General features: G+C 40.1%; 5 protein-coding genes and 1 long non-coding RNA gene across 6 annotated transcripts; all 6 read left to right on the plus strand.

Annotated features, from left to right (window-relative positions):
- Positions 1 to 4,184: 4,184 nt before the first annotated feature.
- LOC119027213 lies at positions 4,185 to 7,782 on the plus strand. The gene is made up of 4 exons (XR_005077314.1): positions 4,185 to 4,791; positions 5,149 to 5,222; positions 5,843 to 6,071; positions 7,014 to 7,782. It is a non-coding gene; the product is annotated as an uncharacterized LOC119027213 (long non-coding RNA).
- Positions 7,783 to 8,753: 971 nt separating this feature from the next.
- On the plus strand, positions 8,754 to 10,442 carry LOC119027204 (complement C1q-like protein 4). Its single transcript, XM_037112174.1, has 3 exons — positions 8,754 to 9,066; positions 9,196 to 9,324; positions 9,932 to 10,442. The coding sequence occupies exons 1-3, from the start codon at positions 8,802 to 8,804 to the stop codon at positions 10,210 to 10,212; spliced, it is 675 nt and encodes a 224-aa protein (XP_036968069.1). The 5' UTR covers positions 8,754 to 8,801; the 3' UTR covers positions 10,213 to 10,442.
- Positions 10,443 to 11,539: 1,097 nt separating this feature from the next.
- LOC119027199 (complement C1q-like protein 4) lies at positions 11,540 to 13,716 on the plus strand. The gene is made up of 3 exons (XM_037112168.1): positions 11,540 to 11,803; positions 11,924 to 12,052; positions 12,392 to 13,716. Exons 1-3 carry the CDS (start codon positions 11,581 to 11,583, stop codon positions 12,670 to 12,672), a joined length of 633 nt encoding a protein of 210 aa, XP_036968063.1. The 5' UTR covers positions 11,540 to 11,580; the 3' UTR covers positions 12,673 to 13,716.
- Positions 13,717 to 14,123: 407 nt separating this feature from the next.
- Positions 14,124 to 16,014, plus strand: LOC119027205 (complement C1q-like protein 4). Its single transcript, XM_037112175.1, has 3 exons — positions 14,124 to 14,435; positions 14,556 to 14,684; positions 15,381 to 16,014. The coding sequence occupies exons 1-3, from the start codon at positions 14,192 to 14,194 to the stop codon at positions 15,659 to 15,661; spliced, it is 654 nt and encodes a 217-aa protein (XP_036968070.1). The 5' UTR covers positions 14,124 to 14,191; the 3' UTR covers positions 15,662 to 16,014.
- Positions 16,015 to 16,974: 960 nt separating this feature from the next.
- Positions 16,975 to 19,145, plus strand: LOC119027200 (complement C1q-like protein 4). The gene is made up of 3 exons (XM_037112169.1): positions 16,975 to 17,238; positions 17,359 to 17,487; positions 17,818 to 19,145. Exons 1-3 carry the CDS (start codon positions 17,016 to 17,018, stop codon positions 18,096 to 18,098), a joined length of 633 nt encoding a protein of 210 aa, XP_036968064.1. The 5' UTR covers positions 16,975 to 17,015; the 3' UTR covers positions 18,099 to 19,145.
- Positions 19,146 to 19,381: 236 nt separating this feature from the next.
- On the plus strand, positions 19,382 to 21,527 carry LOC119027209 (complement C1q tumor necrosis factor-related protein 6-like). Its single transcript, XM_037112179.1, has 3 exons — positions 19,382 to 19,532; positions 19,753 to 19,884; positions 20,145 to 21,527. Exons 1-3 carry the CDS (start codon positions 19,397 to 19,399, stop codon positions 20,417 to 20,419), a joined length of 543 nt encoding a protein of 180 aa, XP_036968074.1. The 5' UTR covers positions 19,382 to 19,396; the 3' UTR covers positions 20,420 to 21,527.
- Positions 21,528 to 21,570: the final 43 nt, after the last annotated feature.

Consider the following 21,570-nt stretch of genomic DNA (forward strand, 5'->3'; position numbering starts at 1 on the left):
GCTGGTGAACACACACTGCTGCTACTGTATGTCTTCAGATTACTGCTGCGTGTTCATATGGTGATAATTTATTTCAAAATAGCATTTATTTTTAAATATTTATGTTACTTGTTTATGACTTTGTTATTTAGGAGCTCAGTGTAAACTCAGTAACTACCATCGTCACAATAATGAGGTAATGAGGGACTGTAGTCTGTAGCAACTACTATCATATATCACTTTAATTGAGAGGACGTAAAAAGAGTTAATGATAAAAAAGAGAACTAATGATGAAGTAATAGTAAAAGTCAACCTGGTACATTTTTACATTAACATTTTTGGACATTTAGCAGAAGATTTTATATAAAAAAAAAAAAAAAAAAAAAAGCACAGTAATTCATACATACATACATTCACTGATGTTGGTGGCTGCCATGCAAGGTGCCGACGAGCACATCAGGAGCAGTTTGGGGTTCAGTATCTTGCCCAAGGACTCTTTGACATGCAGAGCAGGGGAATCGAACCATTGAGCTTCCGTAACAAGATGCTGGCCCTACCCCTGATCCACAGCAGCCCGGAACTTCTCAGTAATTTTTGCTTGAAATCTCTTTTTCTCACTCTAAATCGCTAGACATGACGAACATCATTCTCCTGACTGCCATCATCGTCACTGTAGCCCTCCTCCATGGGGCACAAGGACAGTATTTCTTCCAGATATTTGGTCGAACTCCTTCCGAGCCCTGTCAGCAGACAAGCAGCAACAATAAGTATGGCACATTTGTCCACAGACACATCCTGAACGACAATAACTTGGACAGAAATTCTGAAGATTCGTGGGCAAGGTGAGTTAAAATTTTCAACAACATACTTGCCTATCATTGCATTCAGTTCAGTCTGTGTCACAAGTTTTTTGTGAAGCTGGAGCAGAAACATCCAGCTTTAACTGCTTGGATGCCTCTGTGTCCGTCTTTGTTAGAGGAGCTCACATGTTAGCCTGCTGTCATAAATCAACAGTGACAACAACGGTGTTTTTGGCCACTAGTTTTGTAGAATCGTGTGCCGCTGATAGATGAATCATTAGATTACAGTTGCTTACAACGGACGTGGACAAAAGAGATTAAACTAGTTAAACGTTAACTTTCCCTCTGAACTAGACATTGCTGCAGCTCACCTCTGCTAGTGTATGTGTGGTTTGTGTGTAAACTGAACACTGCCTCCGATTGGCTTGCGAACTCTCACTCTACCTTAGAGAGCCAATCATCTTCACTTATGCGGTTGTCCCGCCCCTCCCTCCTACCTCGCCAAGCTAAAAAAAACCAACAAAAAACCAAACAGCTTTGCAGTTCCTGTGACTGAGAGCCGAGAGCAGAGAGCAGCTTTGGATTATTGAATCCAAGCTACATAAATTTGACAAGGGTTGTTGGGTTACTGTGGCCAAATTCACAGTCTTTATGTGGTAGCAGCGGTGTCAAGACAGACCAGCCCACTCTTGACAAATGATGATTAGTTTAATGGTTGTAACATGTACCAACAGTTGATTATGATTGTATGACTGAACATTTGAAAACGGCCATAAGTACAAACATGTAACACTGTGGTAGCTGAAAGTTGTACATAGACAATGTCAACACTGTGTAGCTAAACAATGATCTAATTATACAGGTATCTAATGAGGAAGGGACTCTGTGGCAGAGTTCCAGTTCAGTCCTTCATCGACGCCTCAGAGTGGAGAGTTCAGCAGATCTGCAGTGAAGATGGCTGGCGTGTGAGCGGCAACCTGTGCATCAGCGACTCAACCATGACTGTATATGATGTTACATCCGAATGGGATGAGTGCGGGTGTTGCAAAGTTACAAGACTAAGACGTCGCCAACAGAAAGTGGTTGTAGCATGTAATAATGTTGGAAACCAGTGCCTCCCTGTCCATTATGAGAAATACAATAATCAAAGTCCAACAAATGTCCCCTGCATTGGACCCACAGATTTGTGAGTCAGTCAACATAAAAACATGTTGATCATTGATCTTGTCAGCCACACAGATACATCTTAAAGCCTGTTTCCACATCATTCTGTCAGATGTTTTTTGCTACACATGACATGAAGAGACAACTATGAATTAAGGTTCTATTTTTCCTTATACATTTTCAGTTGTCCTGTATTAACCATTATCCACCCTTGTGAGGTTTCCATTTTTAAGGTGGAATATGTGAGACATTGTGTCAAGGACGTGTCTGTGTTGTGTTGACGGAAGTTAGCATGCTAGTAGCTACAGCCATGACTGTTTAAGAAGAACACGGTTAGCAGCAGTTAGCAGTTTTTCTGGTGATATGCTGCCTCCTATATTTTAGTCATATTTATTGCACCTTTAACCTAAAAGCTGAACATGTACGCTTAGCTCAAAATGTTTGTTTGAAACTTTATTGTAACCCTGCTTGTTTTGCTTTGTATACTATTGAATTGATGCCTTAAAGCGCCGTTGATCAGCCTTTGAAATTTACATTAAAATCAAAGCAATCAAAATTTAGCTTGAAACGGGGCCACTTGTGTGACACAGATAATAATCACTGAACTCTGAAGCTTTAAAATCTTTTCAGCCAATTTTGGATCATTGTTTTGATGAGCCTAAATACAACCCAGCAACAGATGACAAACTGAAAATAAAGAAATTCATCTGTCCATAAGAAACGACCACTTTCTCATCCATACAGTCACTTGATCAGTTCAGACATCTTTATTCTTAAAGGGACATTCTTGTTTGTACAACGATTAGATTTTCAAGTTTCATCAAGTTTATCATTCAAGATATATTATTGTTCACATTTCCCACTGAAACCTGTCAGAAATGTAATTAATAATATTTCCTTCCATTTTTAAAACAAGTATTATTAATGACAAGTAGTTTCGAGTGGTTTATACATATAACAGTTGGATGCCTTTTAATTCCTTCTGCCTCTAAACAAGATTACACATCTCTGTTTAGCTGTTTTTCCTTTCATGATAAAACAGTGTTTGAAACCACATATGTCATCGTACCTGACCATCAAACATCACCGTCTGCTATGCTGGAGCAGTACAGGAGTTTAATCAATGACTGGCCCATCTTGATTTTCTTGTACCCATCCTCACAGTTTCCTTCCTAGCTGCCAAGAAAAGTGCGTTTCCTCATTCGCAAGATGCAGTTGTTTTTCATCAACACGCAGACACAAGTTACACAAGTGTGCAGTAGTTCAGTTGGCTGTGAACTTTCTGGGTTGTGATCATTCATCGTCGTTTGGAGGACTGAGAAATGGGTTTAGAATTCAGAAGAACAGCGGAATCAAGATGTGGCGTCTTTTTAAAAGTGGCTGAACCAGAGTGGTATTTACAGTAAAGCTCCTAATGATAAGACGGTTGATAACAGTTGAGTCTCATTCCCAACTCATCAAATGCCGCTTCTGGATGGCGTCCAACCCAACCTGCAGTCACAAAACGTCAGTATTTGACGAGTTGGGAATAGGACTGAAAACCATCTTACCAACAGGAGCTTTTAAAACATCCTTCAGAAATTTTATAGGGAGAATACATGAAGGACAGGTTAAAGGTTTCATTTCCATTAACAAATTAGTTAGAGAGGTTAACGAAATAGGATCAAATTAACAGAGGGAGACCATGATTGGAGGATCTTTGGGAGACCACATGATAAGTTACAAGACAAATTACTGTATCAAATGGAGGCAGTTTCAGACAGCAGTTGAGCAAAATCACTGATAAAAGTGGAAACATTTTGTTGGCCTATATATTATCAAGCACCAACATGGTGACTTTCTTCTCATCTGGGAAGGACGGGCATGTTAAAGGGCAACCCCGCCACCCCTGACTGATTGTTTTGGGCTGGTTTAAGAAACAATAACCTGGTGGAAAGTGAATCTTTCATGTCATATCATGTCTCACAGTAACGCTGAGGCTTATGAGTTGTTCTGGTTTTTCTTGTTTTTTTTGGACCCGTCCTCACAGTTTCATTCCCAGCTGCCAAGAAAAGTGAGCGTCGTCATTCACAAATGCAGTTGGTTGTCAACACGTTGTTACACAAGTTTGCAGTATTTCGACTGGCTGTTAACTTTCAGTGTTAACTTTCAGGAGATCTATAAAGAAGGAAAGACACCCCAGGCTTCTGTCAGAGAGCGCTGATCGACTCCAGACTGACATCACAAGACGGTGAGAAACCATCTCCGCATTCAGCTAAATGACATTTTTGCCATATTAATATTGATGGAACTGTGGTGAAATGACGCCATTGTTTTGGGTGTCGGTTTTTCCTTACTTTATTTGAAATATAAAGAAAACCTGCGACCAGTTAGCCTCTGCAGTGAGTCAAGTCCAGATGATAAACGGATCTCAAATCACAATAATAATAATAAAAAAAAAGAGCTTGTTCACTGCTACACTTCTGCACCTTTTTAAAGTAAATGATGGGCTGATGGATAATTGTAGACTATGTGTAGAGACTCATCTTGGTTAAGGTCATGTGTTTTTGTTTCTGGTCTTCCTCTTTTATACTTAACCTTTCCTCTCATTTCAGGTATCTTGACTTCCTGCTCTCATGTTCTCCTGTGTGCTGATTGGCAGCAGCCCCGCCCTGGTTGTATTCACCTGTGTCCTTGTCTCACCCTTCCCTTGTGTATTTAAGCCCTGCGCTTAGTGTTTGTCTTTGCCAGTTCGTCTCGTTCGTCGCGTTGAGCGTCCCAGCCGTGTTTTCGTGTGAGTCTTCAAGTCAAGCCAGCAGTTTTTAGTTTCTGGTCTAGTTTTTGTTTTTGGCCTGTTTTTGCATTAAACGTGAGTTCTATGAAACATTCTCCGGGTGTTGAGTCGGGCATTTGAGTCGCTGCCACTGTGGTTGTGTTGGACTAACAAGTAATCAGCTTCGTAAACCAGATTTGATCAAGATTTAAGTTTAAATCACTTTGCACCAGAACTGTGTGGAATTAGTTTAAGATCAGTTCTAATCAGAGTTTCGCAAAACAAGGTTTGAATCCAGATTTATAGTTAAGCTGTAATGTAGTTAGATGTAATCTTTCTTACAGCTGCGATAAGTGATATTTACTTAATGAAACAAGTGTTAAATACCTCCAACAGTAATCACTGTTACAGGGTGTTTGGTCAGTAACCTCTTTCTCTTCTCCACATGCTCAGGCAGTAAAAGAGACGGAGACGATCTGGTATCCCTGCTCAGTTTATCCAATCAGGACGGAGGACTCCATACAGAGGTAATGCTGGTGAACACACACTGCTGCTACTGTATGTCTGCAGATTACTGCTGTGTGTTCATGTGGTGACGTGGAGAGGAGGGAAATATAACACGACCCAACAGGAACCTACTTTAATCATTTATATATATTTTTTAAAAATCTTGGCAGCATCTCACCAATCAAAATAATTCATTTTCAAAATGTTATTTTTATTTGTTTATTACTTTGTTAATTAAGATAGAACTGGAAAGTCAGTGACTACCATTGTCACACTGATGAGGCAATGAGGGACTTTAGTCTGTAGTAACTACTATCACACATCACTGCACTGGAGAGGATATAAAAGAGTAACTAATGATGAAGTAATAGTAATGAGTCAACCTAGTAACTTCTCAGTAACTTTGGCTTACATTGATAAACTTTAGATACTAAACCCCGATTAAACTGTTCTTACATTAAATGACTCATTCACGTTCAAAAGTTTTAGGTTAGAGTGATAATTGTTTATTCATCACTCCTTTTGTGCTGATGGTGAGGTCTGGTTTTAAACACTACATGTCACGTACAGACACATTATTAATGTCAGTGTTCTTGAGAATAAGGCATTAATCAGCTCTCAATCTCTTTTCTCACTCTAGACATGATGAAAGTCATTCTCCTGACTGCCATCATCTTAGCTGTAGCCCTCGATCTCGGGGGCCAAGGGGAGTCTTCTTATACCCTCAGATTGTATAATTATATCACCGGATTCCACGCTTCATTGCCCTGTCAGGACAATAGCAGCAACAATGCGTACGCCACATTTGTCCACAGACACATCCTGAACGACAATAACTTGGACAGAAATTCCAAAGCTTCATGGGAAAAGTGAGTTGAAAGTTTCATCAATTATTTCCTTTAGAAAGAACCTGTAATTGTTGCTTTATTGTAGTTTTTTTAAAACTAAATCCTACAGTTCAGTGTTGTGTTCAACTAGCATCCGTAATCAAGTAGTGACATGACAACACAAGAGCACTCAGGTTGAAACAGCACCAGCTGTGTGTTATCAGTCAGCCACATTCAGTTTTATTGTTCTCAGAACTAAAGTTTCACATATCGGATGGTTGAGAAATTTAGGACGTGTTCAAACCTGTTATGTTCAAAGTTTCCCAAATGCTTTAACAACCTCAGTCTGGTCCTTGCTCATTTTGTAAGTAGGTCCAAATGAGCCCATTCATTAGTTATGTCTGTCAATAAGAACAAAAATATGGAAGCCATATATGGTCATGGGTCATATTATTTCCTATGTGTTCCCGTGAGTTCAGTTTTATCTCTCAAGATCACAAAAAGTTATTTATGTCCAAAGCACAGAATAACAAATTCATTCGATTGTGAAAACTAATAGAACAAAGTGGTGAAGAAGTAAAAAGTACGAGAAATGTAAAAGTCCGATCCCTCTGCAAATCTGCCTCTTCTTATAAAGACGTTGAATAGGCCTGACCCTGTTTGTGGGCCATTAGCTTGCTAGCTACAATTACCAAAAGTGCAATTTTGGATTATTTAATCCAAGCTACCTAAATTTGACAAAGGTTGTTGGGTTAGTGGGGCCATTTCTGAATCTTTAAGTGGTAGTGGCGGTGTCACCATTCCATCAAGACGGTTATCCACCTCTCTTAGGACTTTAAGTACATGTACCAACATTTGATTATAATTGTTTGGCTATAGTTTCAAAGTGGCCATTGTTATAAGTACATGGAACACTGTGACAGCTGAAAGTTGGACATAAACAATGTCAACACCATGCAGATAAACAATGATCTCATTACACAGGTACCTAGCGAAGAAGGGACTCTGTGACAGAGTTCCACTTCAGTCCTTCATCGACACCTCAGAGGATGACGTTAAGAAGATCTGCCGTAACGGTGGAAAGCGTGTGGAGAGTGGAGGAAACCTGTGCATCAGCGCCTCAGGCATGACTGTATATGATGTTAGATCTAAAAATGCGAATGGAAAATGCACGGTTACAAGTCTAACTCATGGCCAGCAGAGAGTGGTTGTAGCGTGTAATAAAGTTGGAAACGTGTGCCTCCCTGTCCATTATGAGGCATACAGGAGTCAACAACCGACAAAGCAAAACTGCAGTTGAGCCACATTGTTGTGAGTTAGTTCACTCTGTTCCCAGCTGACATGTACAGTTTAAGTCAAGCTCAGCTAAATGGTTAAATGATTTCTGCTTAGAAGAATATAAAGAATATTGATGTTGCTCTTCAGCCACACATTCTGCCAGCTACATCTTAAAGCCGTCTTTCACGTCATTCTGTGAGATGTTTTGTGCTACACATGACATGAAAAGACAACTGCAGTTTCCTCACACAATTTCAGCTTGTCCTGTATTTCACATGATCTACTGCGGTGAGGTTTCTGCAATTACAATTGACAGCATGCTGTTTCTGTTTATTACACGTGTAATGGCAAAATGTCTCCCATCAATAAACGTATTTTGTGTTGCACATGTGACTAGTATGACATCAGTATAGTGTCTCTGTTTAGCTGTTGTTTTTTTCCCTTTCTTGACAAAATAAAACAGTGTTTGACACCATGGTTGTTGTCGTGTCTGACCATCAAACAGCGCCCTCTGCTGTGCGGAAGCAGCACAGCAGTTTGATCAACGTGCAGTTTATGCAGTGACGGCTGTAATGAGTGTGGCACAGAGGGATGGCACACAGTCAGATTACGGGAAAGGTCCTTGACAACAGGAAATCAATCAGAGGCAAACAGAAGCAGGCAGGGGTCAGGGGAAGACTGGTCAAACTAGTAAACAGGCAAAGGTTCAGGCTGACACAGTAAACAAGCCTGGAGAGGTACAAGGAGGGCAGAAGGAGTGAGACATGATTGGTGCTCCAGCTTTCACAGTAAAGACACCCTGTTAGATTTTGTTGAATGATTATAACAGAAAATTATAGTGAAATATTCTTACAGTTCTAAGTAAGAAAAGGTGTATAAGTGTAATTTGAGCTGCTGATTCGTACAGTAGGACTGGCTTCACTGACATCACATTACCTCATGTCTCTTTTATAACTCGTCCTGGTGCTTTTTGTGGCTGATATGAACCCCTTTGAGTTGCCGTGTGTCACCGTGCGGCTTTGGTCCAGAGCCAAAATGCAGAGATGAGACGCTGGAACTCAAGTTTAAAGGAGTCTGTTACAGGACAGAGTTGTTGAGGAAATAAAGGATGAGGAGAGCAGGCAGACAGGCAGGTTCATCTGGTGCCTCTCCGCTGCCACACACCCACACACACACACACACACACACACACACACACACACACACACACACACACACACACACACACACACACACACACAAGGAAAGGAGCTGGTGAGAAAAACGGAAGACGGAAAGTCCCAAAACAGCAGAATGAACTTGTACTCCTCTTGTAAGATTCCAATCTTTGAACCCCGCTGTAAGGATCGATGAAATGTTTTTTTCCCATAAAAAGCCACTTATTAAACAAGATGTTAAATATTAACAGGTCATTATTGAACAACATAAAATCAGCCAGAGGGATCAAATCAGTCAGAGTTCAGGAGACTGAGTGATCGTGAATCAACTTGGAAGATGCATTTCTTCAGTTTTTCATTTGCTTTGCTGTTTTGCGGCTTGGTTCTGGCCCAGGATGAGGGCGGTAGTACTGGAACAGAAGGAAATGTTGAAGTACAGTCATGCTTTCCTGACATGTGTAATCTCCTGAAAGAGTTCGGTGCCATGACAGAAAAACTTAAAGCTATGGAAACCAGGCTGAAGGACAGTGAAACCAGGCTGAAGGACACTGAAATCAGGCTGAACAACAGTGAAAACCAGATTCTGGCACTGCGGAACAAAGGTAAAAATAACATTTAAAGACTTTATTAAGGAATTAAGTATTTTGTGTATTGTGATGAAAAATGAAAAATGAACAAGTCCTCCAAACCCGACCACAACAAATGTGATCAAAATGTTTTGTTTCACACAGAAAGAACCAAGGTGATGTTCAGTGCAGCAGTCGGGGGAGTAGGAGCCCTCGGACCCTTCAACACAGACACAACTTTAATCTACAGAACAGTGATTACCAATATTGGTAATGCTTACAATCAACACACAGGTAATACTCACAGTTACCGAATGTTTACATCTGCATCAGTATTATTAAGATTTTTTACACAAATCGTCAATATTCACAGTGACTGAATAAAGAAAGATATTCAGATCACCTGCCAGACAGACAGCTGTCCTGATCTCTCACATCACCCACCCTCGTTCCCCTCTGATTGGCCTTTTTTTTTTCTGGAGTGGTAACTGCTGACCCTGGCACTGTTGCAGTTAAGTTGGCAACAAACAGGCTACAAGTTAGTTTTAGGAGAGCATGATGTATTGGGTTAAACAACTAAAAAAGACATTACATCAACTACATGTTTGAAAGGCTTCCTGGCTGAAGTCCTGAGGCTATGACCACAGCTGCTGCTGTCTGTGAGAGAGTGGAGAATGAAGTTTATCAAATAAATGAAAAGAGCCCAATATTCTTTAAACAGTACATGACCACAGGTGTCCTGTATTACAACAACTAACCTGTTCATTACCACAGGTGCTCTTGCTACCTCATCTCACTTCCTGAAGCCAAATTCTTAAAGGGCTTTCTGTAGTTTTAAACTTCAGCCTGTGCAGTATGATTTGTGATTTGAGTTCTTGGTTATACTTGGTTGTTCCCACAGGTATCTTCGTCGCACCGGTTGCAGGTGTTTACTATTTTACCATCTTCTTTCACGCTGGAGGAGAACACGAGGCAAAGCTGTACCTGTTCAAGAATGATGAACACAAGATCACGACTCACGATCACAAGTCAGACTCTGAGACAGCTGATAATGGAGGAAACGCAGTGTTCCTGCAGCTGCAGCAGGGAGACCAAGTGTTCGTGAAACTGGCTGCAAACTGTCATGTTTGGGGAAGTAGTTATCATACAACTTTCAGCGGTTTCCTGGTTTCAAAAATGTAAAAAAACTGATGCTCAGTTTATTTTTTCATTACTGCTTGAGGATGAATGATCTGACATCATTATATAAATGCATCTGTTAGCACTGTATTTTAAATGCTGATGAAGCAGAAATAGTCTGAAAATGACACAAGTCTTCTTCATACAATGCTTCATTTAACTCTTCTAACTGTAAAGCTAACAGTTATGTTGAAAACAATCAAATAAAAGCAGATGAAGTTGCTCCCACCACATTGTTTGGGTGTTGGTTTTTCATTTATCGTGTTGTTTTTCTTACATTGCTGATTGCTGTACACGTTTTTAATCTTTGAAACCCACAGTAAAGACTGATAAAAATCATTTGCTGCAACATTCAATTATTTCCCATCGCCCCTCCAGTTAACAGATACATTAGAATAAGAAAAAAAAGGTACATGTCAAATGAGAGGTTGAAAATTAACAGGCCGTCATTAAAAAAACAAAACAGCAGCTAGAGGATCACATCAGTAAGAGTTTAAGTATCTGGGCGATCATGAATCAACTTGGAAGTTGAATGTCTTTGTTTTTTCATTTGCTTTGCTGTTTTGTGGCTTAGTTCTTTCCAAGGATGATGGTAGTACTGCTGGAACAGAAGAAAAAGTTGAAGTACGGTCATGCTATCCTGACAAGTGTGATCTCCTGAAAGAGTTTGGTGCCATGGTAGAAAAACCTAAAGCTATAGAGTCCAGACTGAAGTACAATGAAAGCAGGCTGAGGGACAGTGAGACCAGGTTGAAATAAAGGACGCAGGGGACAGACAGGCAGGCAGGCAGGCGGACAGGCAGGGTGGTCTGGTGGCAGCGTGGAGGGAGATCAGGTGAGGCATCGCTGCAGGAAGCAGAACAGAGAGAGTGGAGAATCTGCACACGAGGGAGAAAAGACACGACAAGCACTGGAGCACAGGCACGAGTGACATCTCAACACTAGAAAGTATTAGAGAGCTACACACAACAGCAAGCAACACTGACACAATCACCACACGGGATGGAACAAGCTGGCACCGGAGGAGAGACCAGGGTTGAATGAACTGACGATCTGCACGTCTGCCTCTCTGCTGCCACACACACACACACACACACACACATACACACACACACAGCGAAACGAGCAGGTGAGGAAGACGGGAGAGGGGAAGACCAAAAACAGCAGAATGAACTTGCACTCGCCTTCTAGGATCAATGAAAAACAAACATTTCCAATCTTTCAACCCCGCAGTAAGGATCGATGAAATGTTTTTTTCCCGTAAAAAGCCACTTATTAAACAGGATGTTAAATATTAACAGGTCATTACTGAACAACATAAAATCAGCCAGAGGGATCAAATCAGTCAGAGCTCGTGAATCAACTTGGAAGATGCATTTCTTCAGTTTTTCATTTGCTTTGCTGTTTTGCGGCTTGGTTCTGGCCCAGGATGAGGGCGGTAGTACTGGAACAGAAGGAAATGTTGAAGTACAGTCATGCTTTCCTGACATGTGTAATCTCCTGAAAGAGTTCGGTGCCATGACAGAAAAACTTAAAGCTATGGAAGCCAGGCTGAAGGACAGTGAAAACCAGACTCTGGAACTGAAGAACAAAGGTGAAAATAACATTTAAAGAATTTATTAATGAATTAATTAAGTATTTTGTGTATTGTGATGGAAACAATCTTCCAAACCCGACCACAACAAATGTGATCAAAATGTTTTGTTTCACACAGAAAGAACCAAGGTGATGTTCAGTGCAGCAGTCGGGGGAGTAGGAGCCCTCGGACCCTTCAACACAGACACAACTTTAATCTACAGAACAGTGATTACCAATATTGGTAATGCTTACAATCAACACACAGGTAATACTCACAGTTACCAAATGTTTACATCTGCATCAGTATTATTAAGACCTTTTGCACAGAGTGTTGATATTTACAGTGGCATTTTTTTTTTTTTTTTTTTTGGCCGCTGTTGCAGTTAAGTTGGTCACAAACAGGCCACGAGTTAGTTTTAGGAAAGCACAATGTATTGGGTTAAATTTACGAACCTGACAGATCGAATTGAATAAACTTTTTTTTTTTTTAATTCATTTATTTGGCTGTAAACTGCTGAAGAATGCTGATGATTTGTGATTTGAGGTCTTGGTTATACTCAAAAGAATAAGATTAAATGTGACCAACACCCTGTTGTTCCCACAGGTATCTTCGTCGCACCGGTTGCAGGTGTTTACTATTTTACCATCTTCTCTCATGCTGGAGGAGCACACCCGGTAAAAATGTACCTGTTCAAGAATGATGAACAAATAATCACGATCCAGGACCACCGGTCAGATTTTGACACAGCTGATAATGGAGGAAACGCAGTGTTCCTGCAGCTGCAGCAGGGAAACCAAGTGTTCGTGAAACTTGCTGCAAACTGTCATGTTTGGGGAAAAAATTATCACACAACTTTCAGTGGTTTCCTGGTTTCACAAATGTAAAAGAACTGATGCTTTGTTTGCTTTTTTCACTACTGCTTGAAGACGAATGTTACGACCTGAGATCATTACTTAAATGCATCTGTTATTATTGTATTTCAAAAGCTGATGAAGCAGAAATAATCTGAAAATGGATCAGTTCTTTATATGCAATGCTTCATTTACCAATTTAACAGTTACGTTGAAAATGATGAATTAAGTATATGTGATTGCCCCCATTAGATTGTTTGCTTGTTGAGCTTATCACTTGTTTGATAGTGTTTTGTGTTTTCTATGAGGCTCTTTGGATTTCCACGTTGTTGAAAGGTGCCTGTTACGACCCTAGACCTCATAAATGTTTCTATCATTTGTCTCTGTTTCAATAACAATCTGTGTAATTGAGATTCTGGTTGGTTGCAAGTGTGTTTGAGTCATTTCAGGTTGTCCAGGGAGCTGATTGGATCCCCCCTTGAAGCCAAGAGTTCAAGGGCCGGCTCCTCCCAGTTCCTGTGGTCTGTCCTCTGTCAGCCAGACTGCCAGCATGTTTGATTGTGTACAAGATGTTTTTTTTTTAATAAAACCATTTAAGGAGACTTTGCTGCTGGTGGTGTTTGGAGGATGGGAGGAGGGGAGTCTCATTTTCATGTTGTGCCAGGGTTTCCCCTAGACCCTGGGAGTTACAGAGCCCTACTAATGAACTGGCCCTGTAAGATTTGAAAAACAAAGACGTTTTTAACCTTTGAGCCCAACAGTAAAGATTGATGAGAGCAATTTTGGCAGTAAATGTATTAGTATTTCCTCCTTGCTAATCCGCTGAACGTAGATGAAAGAGCTGAATAACAGATACTTCACAAGGAGACAATAAGCCACGTGTCCAATGACATGTTAAATAGTAAAAGATCACGACTAAACAACAGAACAGCAGAGATAATCATTGTATGGATAGTTTTGATGCTTGTCATCTTGATTCTGGCCCAGACTAGCATGAAGAATTTAACTTACTCACACTGTAAAGTTGAAAATTTGGTTGAAAACAATGAAATAAAGAAGATAAAGTTGCTCCTATAATATTGCTTGAGTGTTCGGTTTTCTTTTATCCTTTCTTTTCACATTACACTGTGCTGTGCAGATAACTCTTAAAATCTGTGAAAAACTGCCATGTTGGGGCGCCGTTCACCTTGGTAGAGCGGGTGTCCCATGTGCAGAGGCTTTGTCCTCACTGCGGTGGCCTCGGGTTTAATCCTGGCCTGGCTGCTCTTTGCCGTGTGTCACTCTCTCTCATCCAGTTTCCTATCATATATTCAGCTGTACTATCAAAAAAGCTGATAAAAGGCCAAAAAATATTGAAAAAAAACCCTGCAATGTGTAATCTTTGAACCCTGCAGTAAACACTGATAAAACTAGCTTCTCATAATCAATAATTATTTCCTCATTGCTCCTCCAGTTGAAAATTAACAGGTCCTCTTAAAAAACATAACAGCAGCTCGAGGGATCACATCAGTCAGAGATTAAGTGACTAAGTGATCGAGAATCAACTTGGAAGATGAATTTCACCACTTTTTGGTTTGCTTTGCTGTTTTGCGGCTTGGTTCTGGCCCAGGATGATGGTAGTACTGCTGGAACAGAAGGAAATGTTGAAGTACAGTCATGCTTTCCTGACATGTGTGATCTCCTGAAAGAGTTCGGTGCCATGACAGAAAAACTTAAAGCTATGGAAACCAGGCTGACGGACAGTGAAACCAGGCTGACGATCAGTGAAAACCAGATTCTGGAACTGAAGAACAAAGGTGAAAACAACATTTAAAGACTTTATTAATGAATTAATTAAGTATTTTGTGTATTGTGATGGAAACAATCCTCCAAACCCGACCACAACAAATGTGATCAAAATGTTTTGTTTCACACAGAAAGAACCAAGGTGATGTTCAGTGCAGCAGTCGGAGCAGCAGGAGCCCTCGGACCCTTCAACACAGACACAACTTTAATCTACAGAACAGTGATTACCAATATTGGTAATGCTTACAATCAACACACAGGTAATACTCACAGTTACCGAATGTTTACATCTGCATCAGTATTATTAAGATTTTTTTTTGCACAAATCATTAATATTTACAGTGACTGAATAAAGAAAGATATTGCTGAAGATTATAATGAAATCATGGAGGAGGAGTATGCCATTCTCCTTTGTTAGCAAAACAACCACAACGCTTCCCCGTGTTAACCTGCCATCCCTCTCCATCAGCCCTCAGATCACCAGCCAGACAGACAGCTGTCCTGATCTTTCACATCACCCAACTTAGTTCCCCTCTGATTGGCCTTTTTTTTTTGGCCGCTGTTGCAGTTAAGTTGGTCACAAACAGGCTACAAGTTAGTTTTAGGAGAGCATGATGTATTGGGTTAAACAACTAAAAAAGACACTACATCAATCACATGTTTGAAAGGCTTCCTGGCTGAAGTCCTGAGGCTACGACCACAGCTGCTGCTGTCTGTGAGAGAGTGGAGAATGAAGTTTATCAAAAAATGAAAAGAGCCCAATATTCTTTAAACAGTACATGACCACAGGTGTCCTGTATTACAACAACTAACCTGTTCATTACCACAGGTGCTCTTGCTACCTCATCTCACTTCCTGAAGCTAAATTCTTAAAGGGCTTTCTGTAGTTTTAAACTTCAGCCTGTGCAGTATGATTTGTGATTTGAGTTCTTGGTTATACTTGGTTGTTCCCACAGGTATCTTCGTCGCACCGGTTGCAGGTGTTTACTATTTTACCATCTTCTTTCACGCTGGAGGAGAACACGAGGCAAAGCTGTACCTGTTCAAGAATGATGAACACAAGATCACGACCCACGATCACAAGTCAGACTCTGAGACAGCTGATAATGGAGGAAACGCAGTGTTCCTGCAGCTGCAGCAGGGAGACCAAGTGTTCGTGAAACTTGCTGCAAACTGTCATGTTTGGGGAAGTAATTATCATACAACTTTCAGTGGTTTCCTGGTTTCTCAAATGTAAAAGAACTGATGCTCAGTTTATTCTTTCATTACTGCTTGAAGATGAATGATCTGAGATCATTACATAAATGCATCTGTTAGCACTGTATTTTAAACGCTGATGAAGCAGAAATAGTCTGAAAATGACACAAGTCTTCTTTATACAATGCTTCATTTAACTCTTCTAACTGTAAAGTTAACAGTTATGTTGAAAACAATCAAATAAAAGCAGATGAAGTTGCTCCCACCACATTGTTTGGGTGTTGGTTTTTCATTTATCGTGTTGTTTTTCTTACATTGCTGATTGCTGTACACGTTTTTAATCTTTGAAACCCACAGTAAAGACTAATAAAAATCGTTTGCTGCAACATTCAATTATTTCCCATCGCCCCTCCAGTTAACAGATACATTAGAATAAGAAAAAAAAGGTACATGTCAAATGAGAGGTTGAAAATTAACAGGCCGTCATTAATAAAACAAAACAGCAGCTAGAGGATCACATCAGTAAGAGTTTAAGTATCTGGGCGATCATGAATCAACTTGGAAGTTGAATGTCTTTGTTTTTTCATTTGCTTTGCTGTTTTGTGGCTTAGTTCTTTCCAAGGATGATGGTAGTACTGCTGGAACAGAAGAAAATGTTGAAGTACGGTCATGCTATCCTGACAAGTGTGATCTCCTGAAAGAGTTTGGTGCCATGGTAGAAAAACCTAAAGCTATAGAGTCCAGACTGAAGTACAATGAAAGCAGGCTGAGGGACAGTGAGACCAGGTTGAAATAAAGGACGCAGGGGACAGACAGGCAGGCAGGCAGGCGGACAGGCAGGGTGGTCTGGTGGCAGCGTGGAGGGAGATCAGGTGAGGCATCGCTGCAGGAAGCAGAACAGAGAGAGTGGAGAATCTGCACACGAGGGAGAAAAGACACGACAAGCACTGGAGCACAGGCACGAGTGACATCTCAACACTATAAAGTATTAGAGAGCTACACACAACAGCAAGCAACACTGACACAATCACCACACGGGATGGAACAAGCTGGCACCGGAGGAGAGACCAGGGTTGAATGAACTGACGATCTGCACGTCTGCCTCTCTGCTGCCACACACACACATACACACACACACAGCGAAACGAGCAGGTGAGGAAGACGGGAGAGGGGAAGACCAAAAACAGCAGAATGAACTTGCACTCGCCTTCTAGGATCAATGAAAAACAAACATTTCCAATCTTTCAACCCCGCAGTAAGGATCGATGAAATGTTTTTTTCCCGTAAAAAGCCACTTATTAAACAGGATGTTAAATATTAACAGGTCATTACTGAACAACATAAAATCAGCCAGAGGGATCAAATCAGTCAGAGCTCGTGAATCAACTTGGAAGATGCATTTCTTCAGTTTTTCATTTGCTTTGCTGTTTTGCGGCTTGGTTCTGGCCCAGGATGAGGGCGGTAGTACTGGAACAGAAGGAAATGTTGAAGTACAGTCATGCTTTCCTGACATGTGTAATCTCCTGAAAGAGTTCGGTGCCATGACAGAAAAACTTAAAGCTATGGAAACCAGGCTGAAGGACAGTGAAAACCAGACTCTGGAACTGAAGAACAAAGGTGAAAATAACATTTAAAGAATTTATTAATGAATTAATTAAGTATTTTGTGTATTGTGATGGAAACAATCTTCCAAACCCGACCACAACAAATGTGATCAAAATGTTTTGTTTCACACAGAAAGAACCAAGGTGATGTTCAGTGCAGTAGTCGGGGGAGTAGGAGCCCTCGGACCCTTCAACACAGACACAACTTTAATCTACAGAACAGTGATTACCAATATTGGTAATGCCTACAATCAACACACAGGTAATACTCACAGTTACCGAATGTTTACATCTGCATCAGTATTATTAAGACCTTTTGCACAGAGTGTTGATATTTACAGTGGCATTTTTTTTTTTGGCCGCTGTTGCAGTTAAGTTGGTCACAAACAGGCCACGAGTTAGTTTTAGGAAAGCACAATGTATTGGGTTAAATTTACGAACCTGACAGATCGAATTGAATAAACTTTTTTTTTTTTAAATTCATTTATTTGGCTGTAAACTGCTGAAGAATGCTGATGATTTGTGATTTGAGGTCTTGGTTATACTCAAAAGAATAAGATTAAATGTGACCAACACCCTGTTGTTCCCACAGGTATCTTCGTCGCACCGGTTGCAGGTGTTTACTATTTTACCATCTTCTCTCATGCTGGAGGAGCACACCCGGTAAAAATGTACCTGTTCAAGAATGATGAACAAATAATCACGATCCAGGACCACCGGTCAGATTTTGACACAGCTGATAATGGAGGAAACGCAGTGTTCCTGCAGCTGCAGCAGGGAAACCAAGTGTTCGTGAAACTTGCTGCAAACTGTCATGTTTGGGGAAAAAATTATCACACAACTTTCAGTGGTTTCCTGGTTTCACAAATGTAAAAGAACTGATGCTTTGTTTGCTTTTTTCACTACTGCTTGAAGACGAATGTTACGATCTGAGATCATTACTTAAATGCATCTGTTATTATTGTATTTCAAAAGCTGATGAAGCAGAAATAATCTGAAAATGGATCAGTTCTTTATATGCAATGCTTCATTTACCAATTTAACAGTTACGTTGAAAACGATGAATTAAAGTATATATGGTTGCTCCCATTAGATTGTTTGCTTGTTGAGCTTATCACTTGTTTGATGGTGTTTTGTGTTTTCTATGAGGCTCTTTGGATTTCCACGTTGTTGAAAGGTGCCTGTTACGACCCTAGACCTCATAAATGTTTCTATCATTTGTCTCTGTTTCAATAACAATCTGTGTAATTGAGATTCTGGTTGGTTGCAGGTGTGTTTGAGTCATTTCAGGTTGTCCAGGGAGCTGATTGGATCCTTCCTTGAAGCCAAGAGTTCAAGGGCCGGCTCCTCCCAGTTCCTGTGGTCTGTCCTCTGTCAGCCAGACTGCCAGCATGTTTGATTGTGTACAAGATGTTTTTTTTTTTTAATAAAACCATTTAAGGAGACTTTGCTGCTGGTGGTGTTTGGAGGATGGGAGGAGGGGAGTCTCATTTTCATGTTGTGCCAGGGTTTCCCCTAGACCCCGGGAGTAACAGTGCCCTACTAATGAACTGGCCCTGTAAGATTTGAAAAACAAAGACGTTTTTAACCTTTGAGCCCAACAGTAAAGATTGATGAGAGCAATTTTGGCAGTAAATGTATTAGTATTTCCTCATTGCTAATCCGCTGAACGTAGATGAAAGAGTTGAATAACAGATACTTCACAATGAGACAATAAGCCACGTGTCCAATGACATGTTAAATAGTAAAAGATCACGACTAAACAACAGAACAGCAGAGATAATCATTGTATGGATAGTTTTGATGCTTGTCATCTTGATTCTGGCCCAGACTAGCATGAAGAATTTAACTTACTCACACTGTAAAATTGAAAATTTGGTTGAAAACAATGAAATAAAGAAGATAAAGTTGCTCCTATAATATTGCTTGAGTGTTCGGTTTTCTTTTATCCTTCCTTTTCACATTACACTGTGCTGTGCAGATAACTCTTAAAATCTGTGAAAAACTGCCATGTTGGGGCGCCGTTCACCTCAGTGGGTAGAGCGGGCGTCCCATGTGCAGAGGCTTTGTCCTCACTGCGGCGGCCTCGGGTTTAATCCTGGCCTGGCTGCTCTTTGCCGCTCCCACTTTTTGGTTTGCTTTGCTGTTTTGTGGCTTTGTTCTGGCCCAGGATGATGGTAGTACTGCTGGAACTGGAGGGAAATGCTGATCTCCTGAAAGAGTTTGGTGCCATGACAGAAAATCTTAAAGCTATGCAGACCAGGCTGACGGACAGTGAAACCCAGATAACGGATCTTAGGAATAAAGGTAAGAGTCAAAGAATTAAATATTTTATTGGAGAGTTCATTAAGTTTTTTTGTGCAGAATGATTATTAAATGAAACAAGTCTAAACTAAAAGATAAACTATGAAAGTTGCGTGATCAAGCAAGTCTCTTGACAGAACTCCATCTTCATTACATAGAAACAACTGACACACTCTGAAAATATTTTATAAAGTGATGATCCAAATGTTTTTGCTTGACAAAGAAAGAATTAAGATGATCTTCAGTGCAGCAAAAGGAGACAGAAACATAAACATTGGGCCCTTCAACACTGACACAACTCTGATCTACAGAACGGTGTTCACCAACATTGGTGATGCCTACAGTCAATTCACAGGTAAACAGTTGTTCACTTCTGCAAAGATAAGAAAAAATACCTCAGGCATGGTTTCTCAAAATAATGACTCAGTTTCTCAAAATGATGATTTGTGAATGATACACAGACTTCCTTTCTTTTTAATTCTTCAGGAATGTTTTTTTATTCATCTATTTGGGTGTAAAATGCTGAAGACTGCTGATGATTTGTGAACTTAGTTTTTGGTGTTATAATCATAACAAGAAGAAGAAAAAAATAACTACCTCCTGTTGGTTCCACAGGTGTATTTGTTGCACCTGTTGCAGGTGTTTATTACTTTTCCATCTTCTATCATGCTGGAGGACGATATCGCGCATCTTTAGAAATCTACAAGAACAATCAAGCCACAGTCATGGCAGGTCATAACCCGTCACAATCAGCTATCAATGGAGGAAACGCAGAGTTCCTGCAGCTGCAGCCTGGAGACCAAGTGTATGTGCGCCTGGCTAGAAACACATATGTTTGGGGATCCATCTACCATACAACCTTCAGCAGGTTTTTGGTCACTCAAATGTGACACTCAGCACACTGTATATCAACTCAATCCTGCCTAATCTATAGTATCATGGATAAAAGTATCGAAACTGGGCAAGGATTTCAACTTTCAACTTTGGAATGATGATATTCACCCCCCAGATATTGAAGCCTGTAGTTAGTTGAGCTCATTGATGATCCCCAGAAGATTAACCCACTCCTTCACTTGTCTGACGATAAGTATTGGTTTTCCTGAGATGTGCTGTAGACAATCGACTGGCTAAGAAGTTAAACACTGTTGATTTTTATGATAACTCTTTTCTTTGACATTACTCTCTCAATAAACATTTACATATCCATAATCTTCAGAATGGAGCTGTAGTGTGAAGCTGATTTCTGAGCAGAACGTGGCTGTGGACAGACGTTAGGTGGAAAAGATGTTAAGAAGCTTGATGCTGGGTAAATTGTTTCATAGAGGAGATGTTATTATTCAGTGGTGTGAGACGATGATGACAATGATGATCATGATGGTCAGTAACAACAGCAAATGTGATGTCAAACTTTGTTTTATTTCATCATAAAGTCAAAAGCAGCAAAAAAACATTTGATAGAAACTGCGATATGTAATGTAATCTTGCTTGATATAACATGATGTCATAATAGAAACATGTGAAACTACTTGTCATCAGTGATATTTTTCTGAAAGAACAAAAGCAACCAGTGACAGGAGGATATTCTTTATTAATTCCTCCTTTGGTATACAATTTGAAGTAAATATTGTTTTAAGAAGTTCAGCTTTTCTTAACTTTGGGTTTTCTAACGGTATTTATATTAGACAGATGATAAATGATAAAATCTCTTAAAGGAGAAAAATAAAACATCCTGATGAAAATCTGATTCTTGCATAAACAAGAATGTTACTACTTTATTTTTAGCCTGTCATCTGTTGCTGGGTAGCATTAAGGTTCATCAAAACAATGATCTTAAATATGCTGAAAACACTTTAAAGCTGCAGAGTTCAGGAATTATTATCTGTGTCACACAAGTGGACCTGTCTCAAGCTAAATATTGAGTCAACTGATTTCAATGTCAATTTGAAACATTAATCAAGCAAGGCATCAATTTGATTGTGTGTGAAGGAAAACAAGCAGGGTTACAATAAAGTTTCAAACAAACATTCTGAGCTAAGCGTAC

Source organism: Acanthopagrus latus, chromosome 10, assembly GCF_904848185.1.
Source record: "Acanthopagrus latus isolate v.2019 chromosome 10, fAcaLat1.1, whole genome shotgun sequence".
NCBI classification, from domain to species: domain Eukaryota; kingdom Metazoa; phylum Chordata; class Actinopteri; order Spariformes; family Sparidae; genus Acanthopagrus; species Acanthopagrus latus.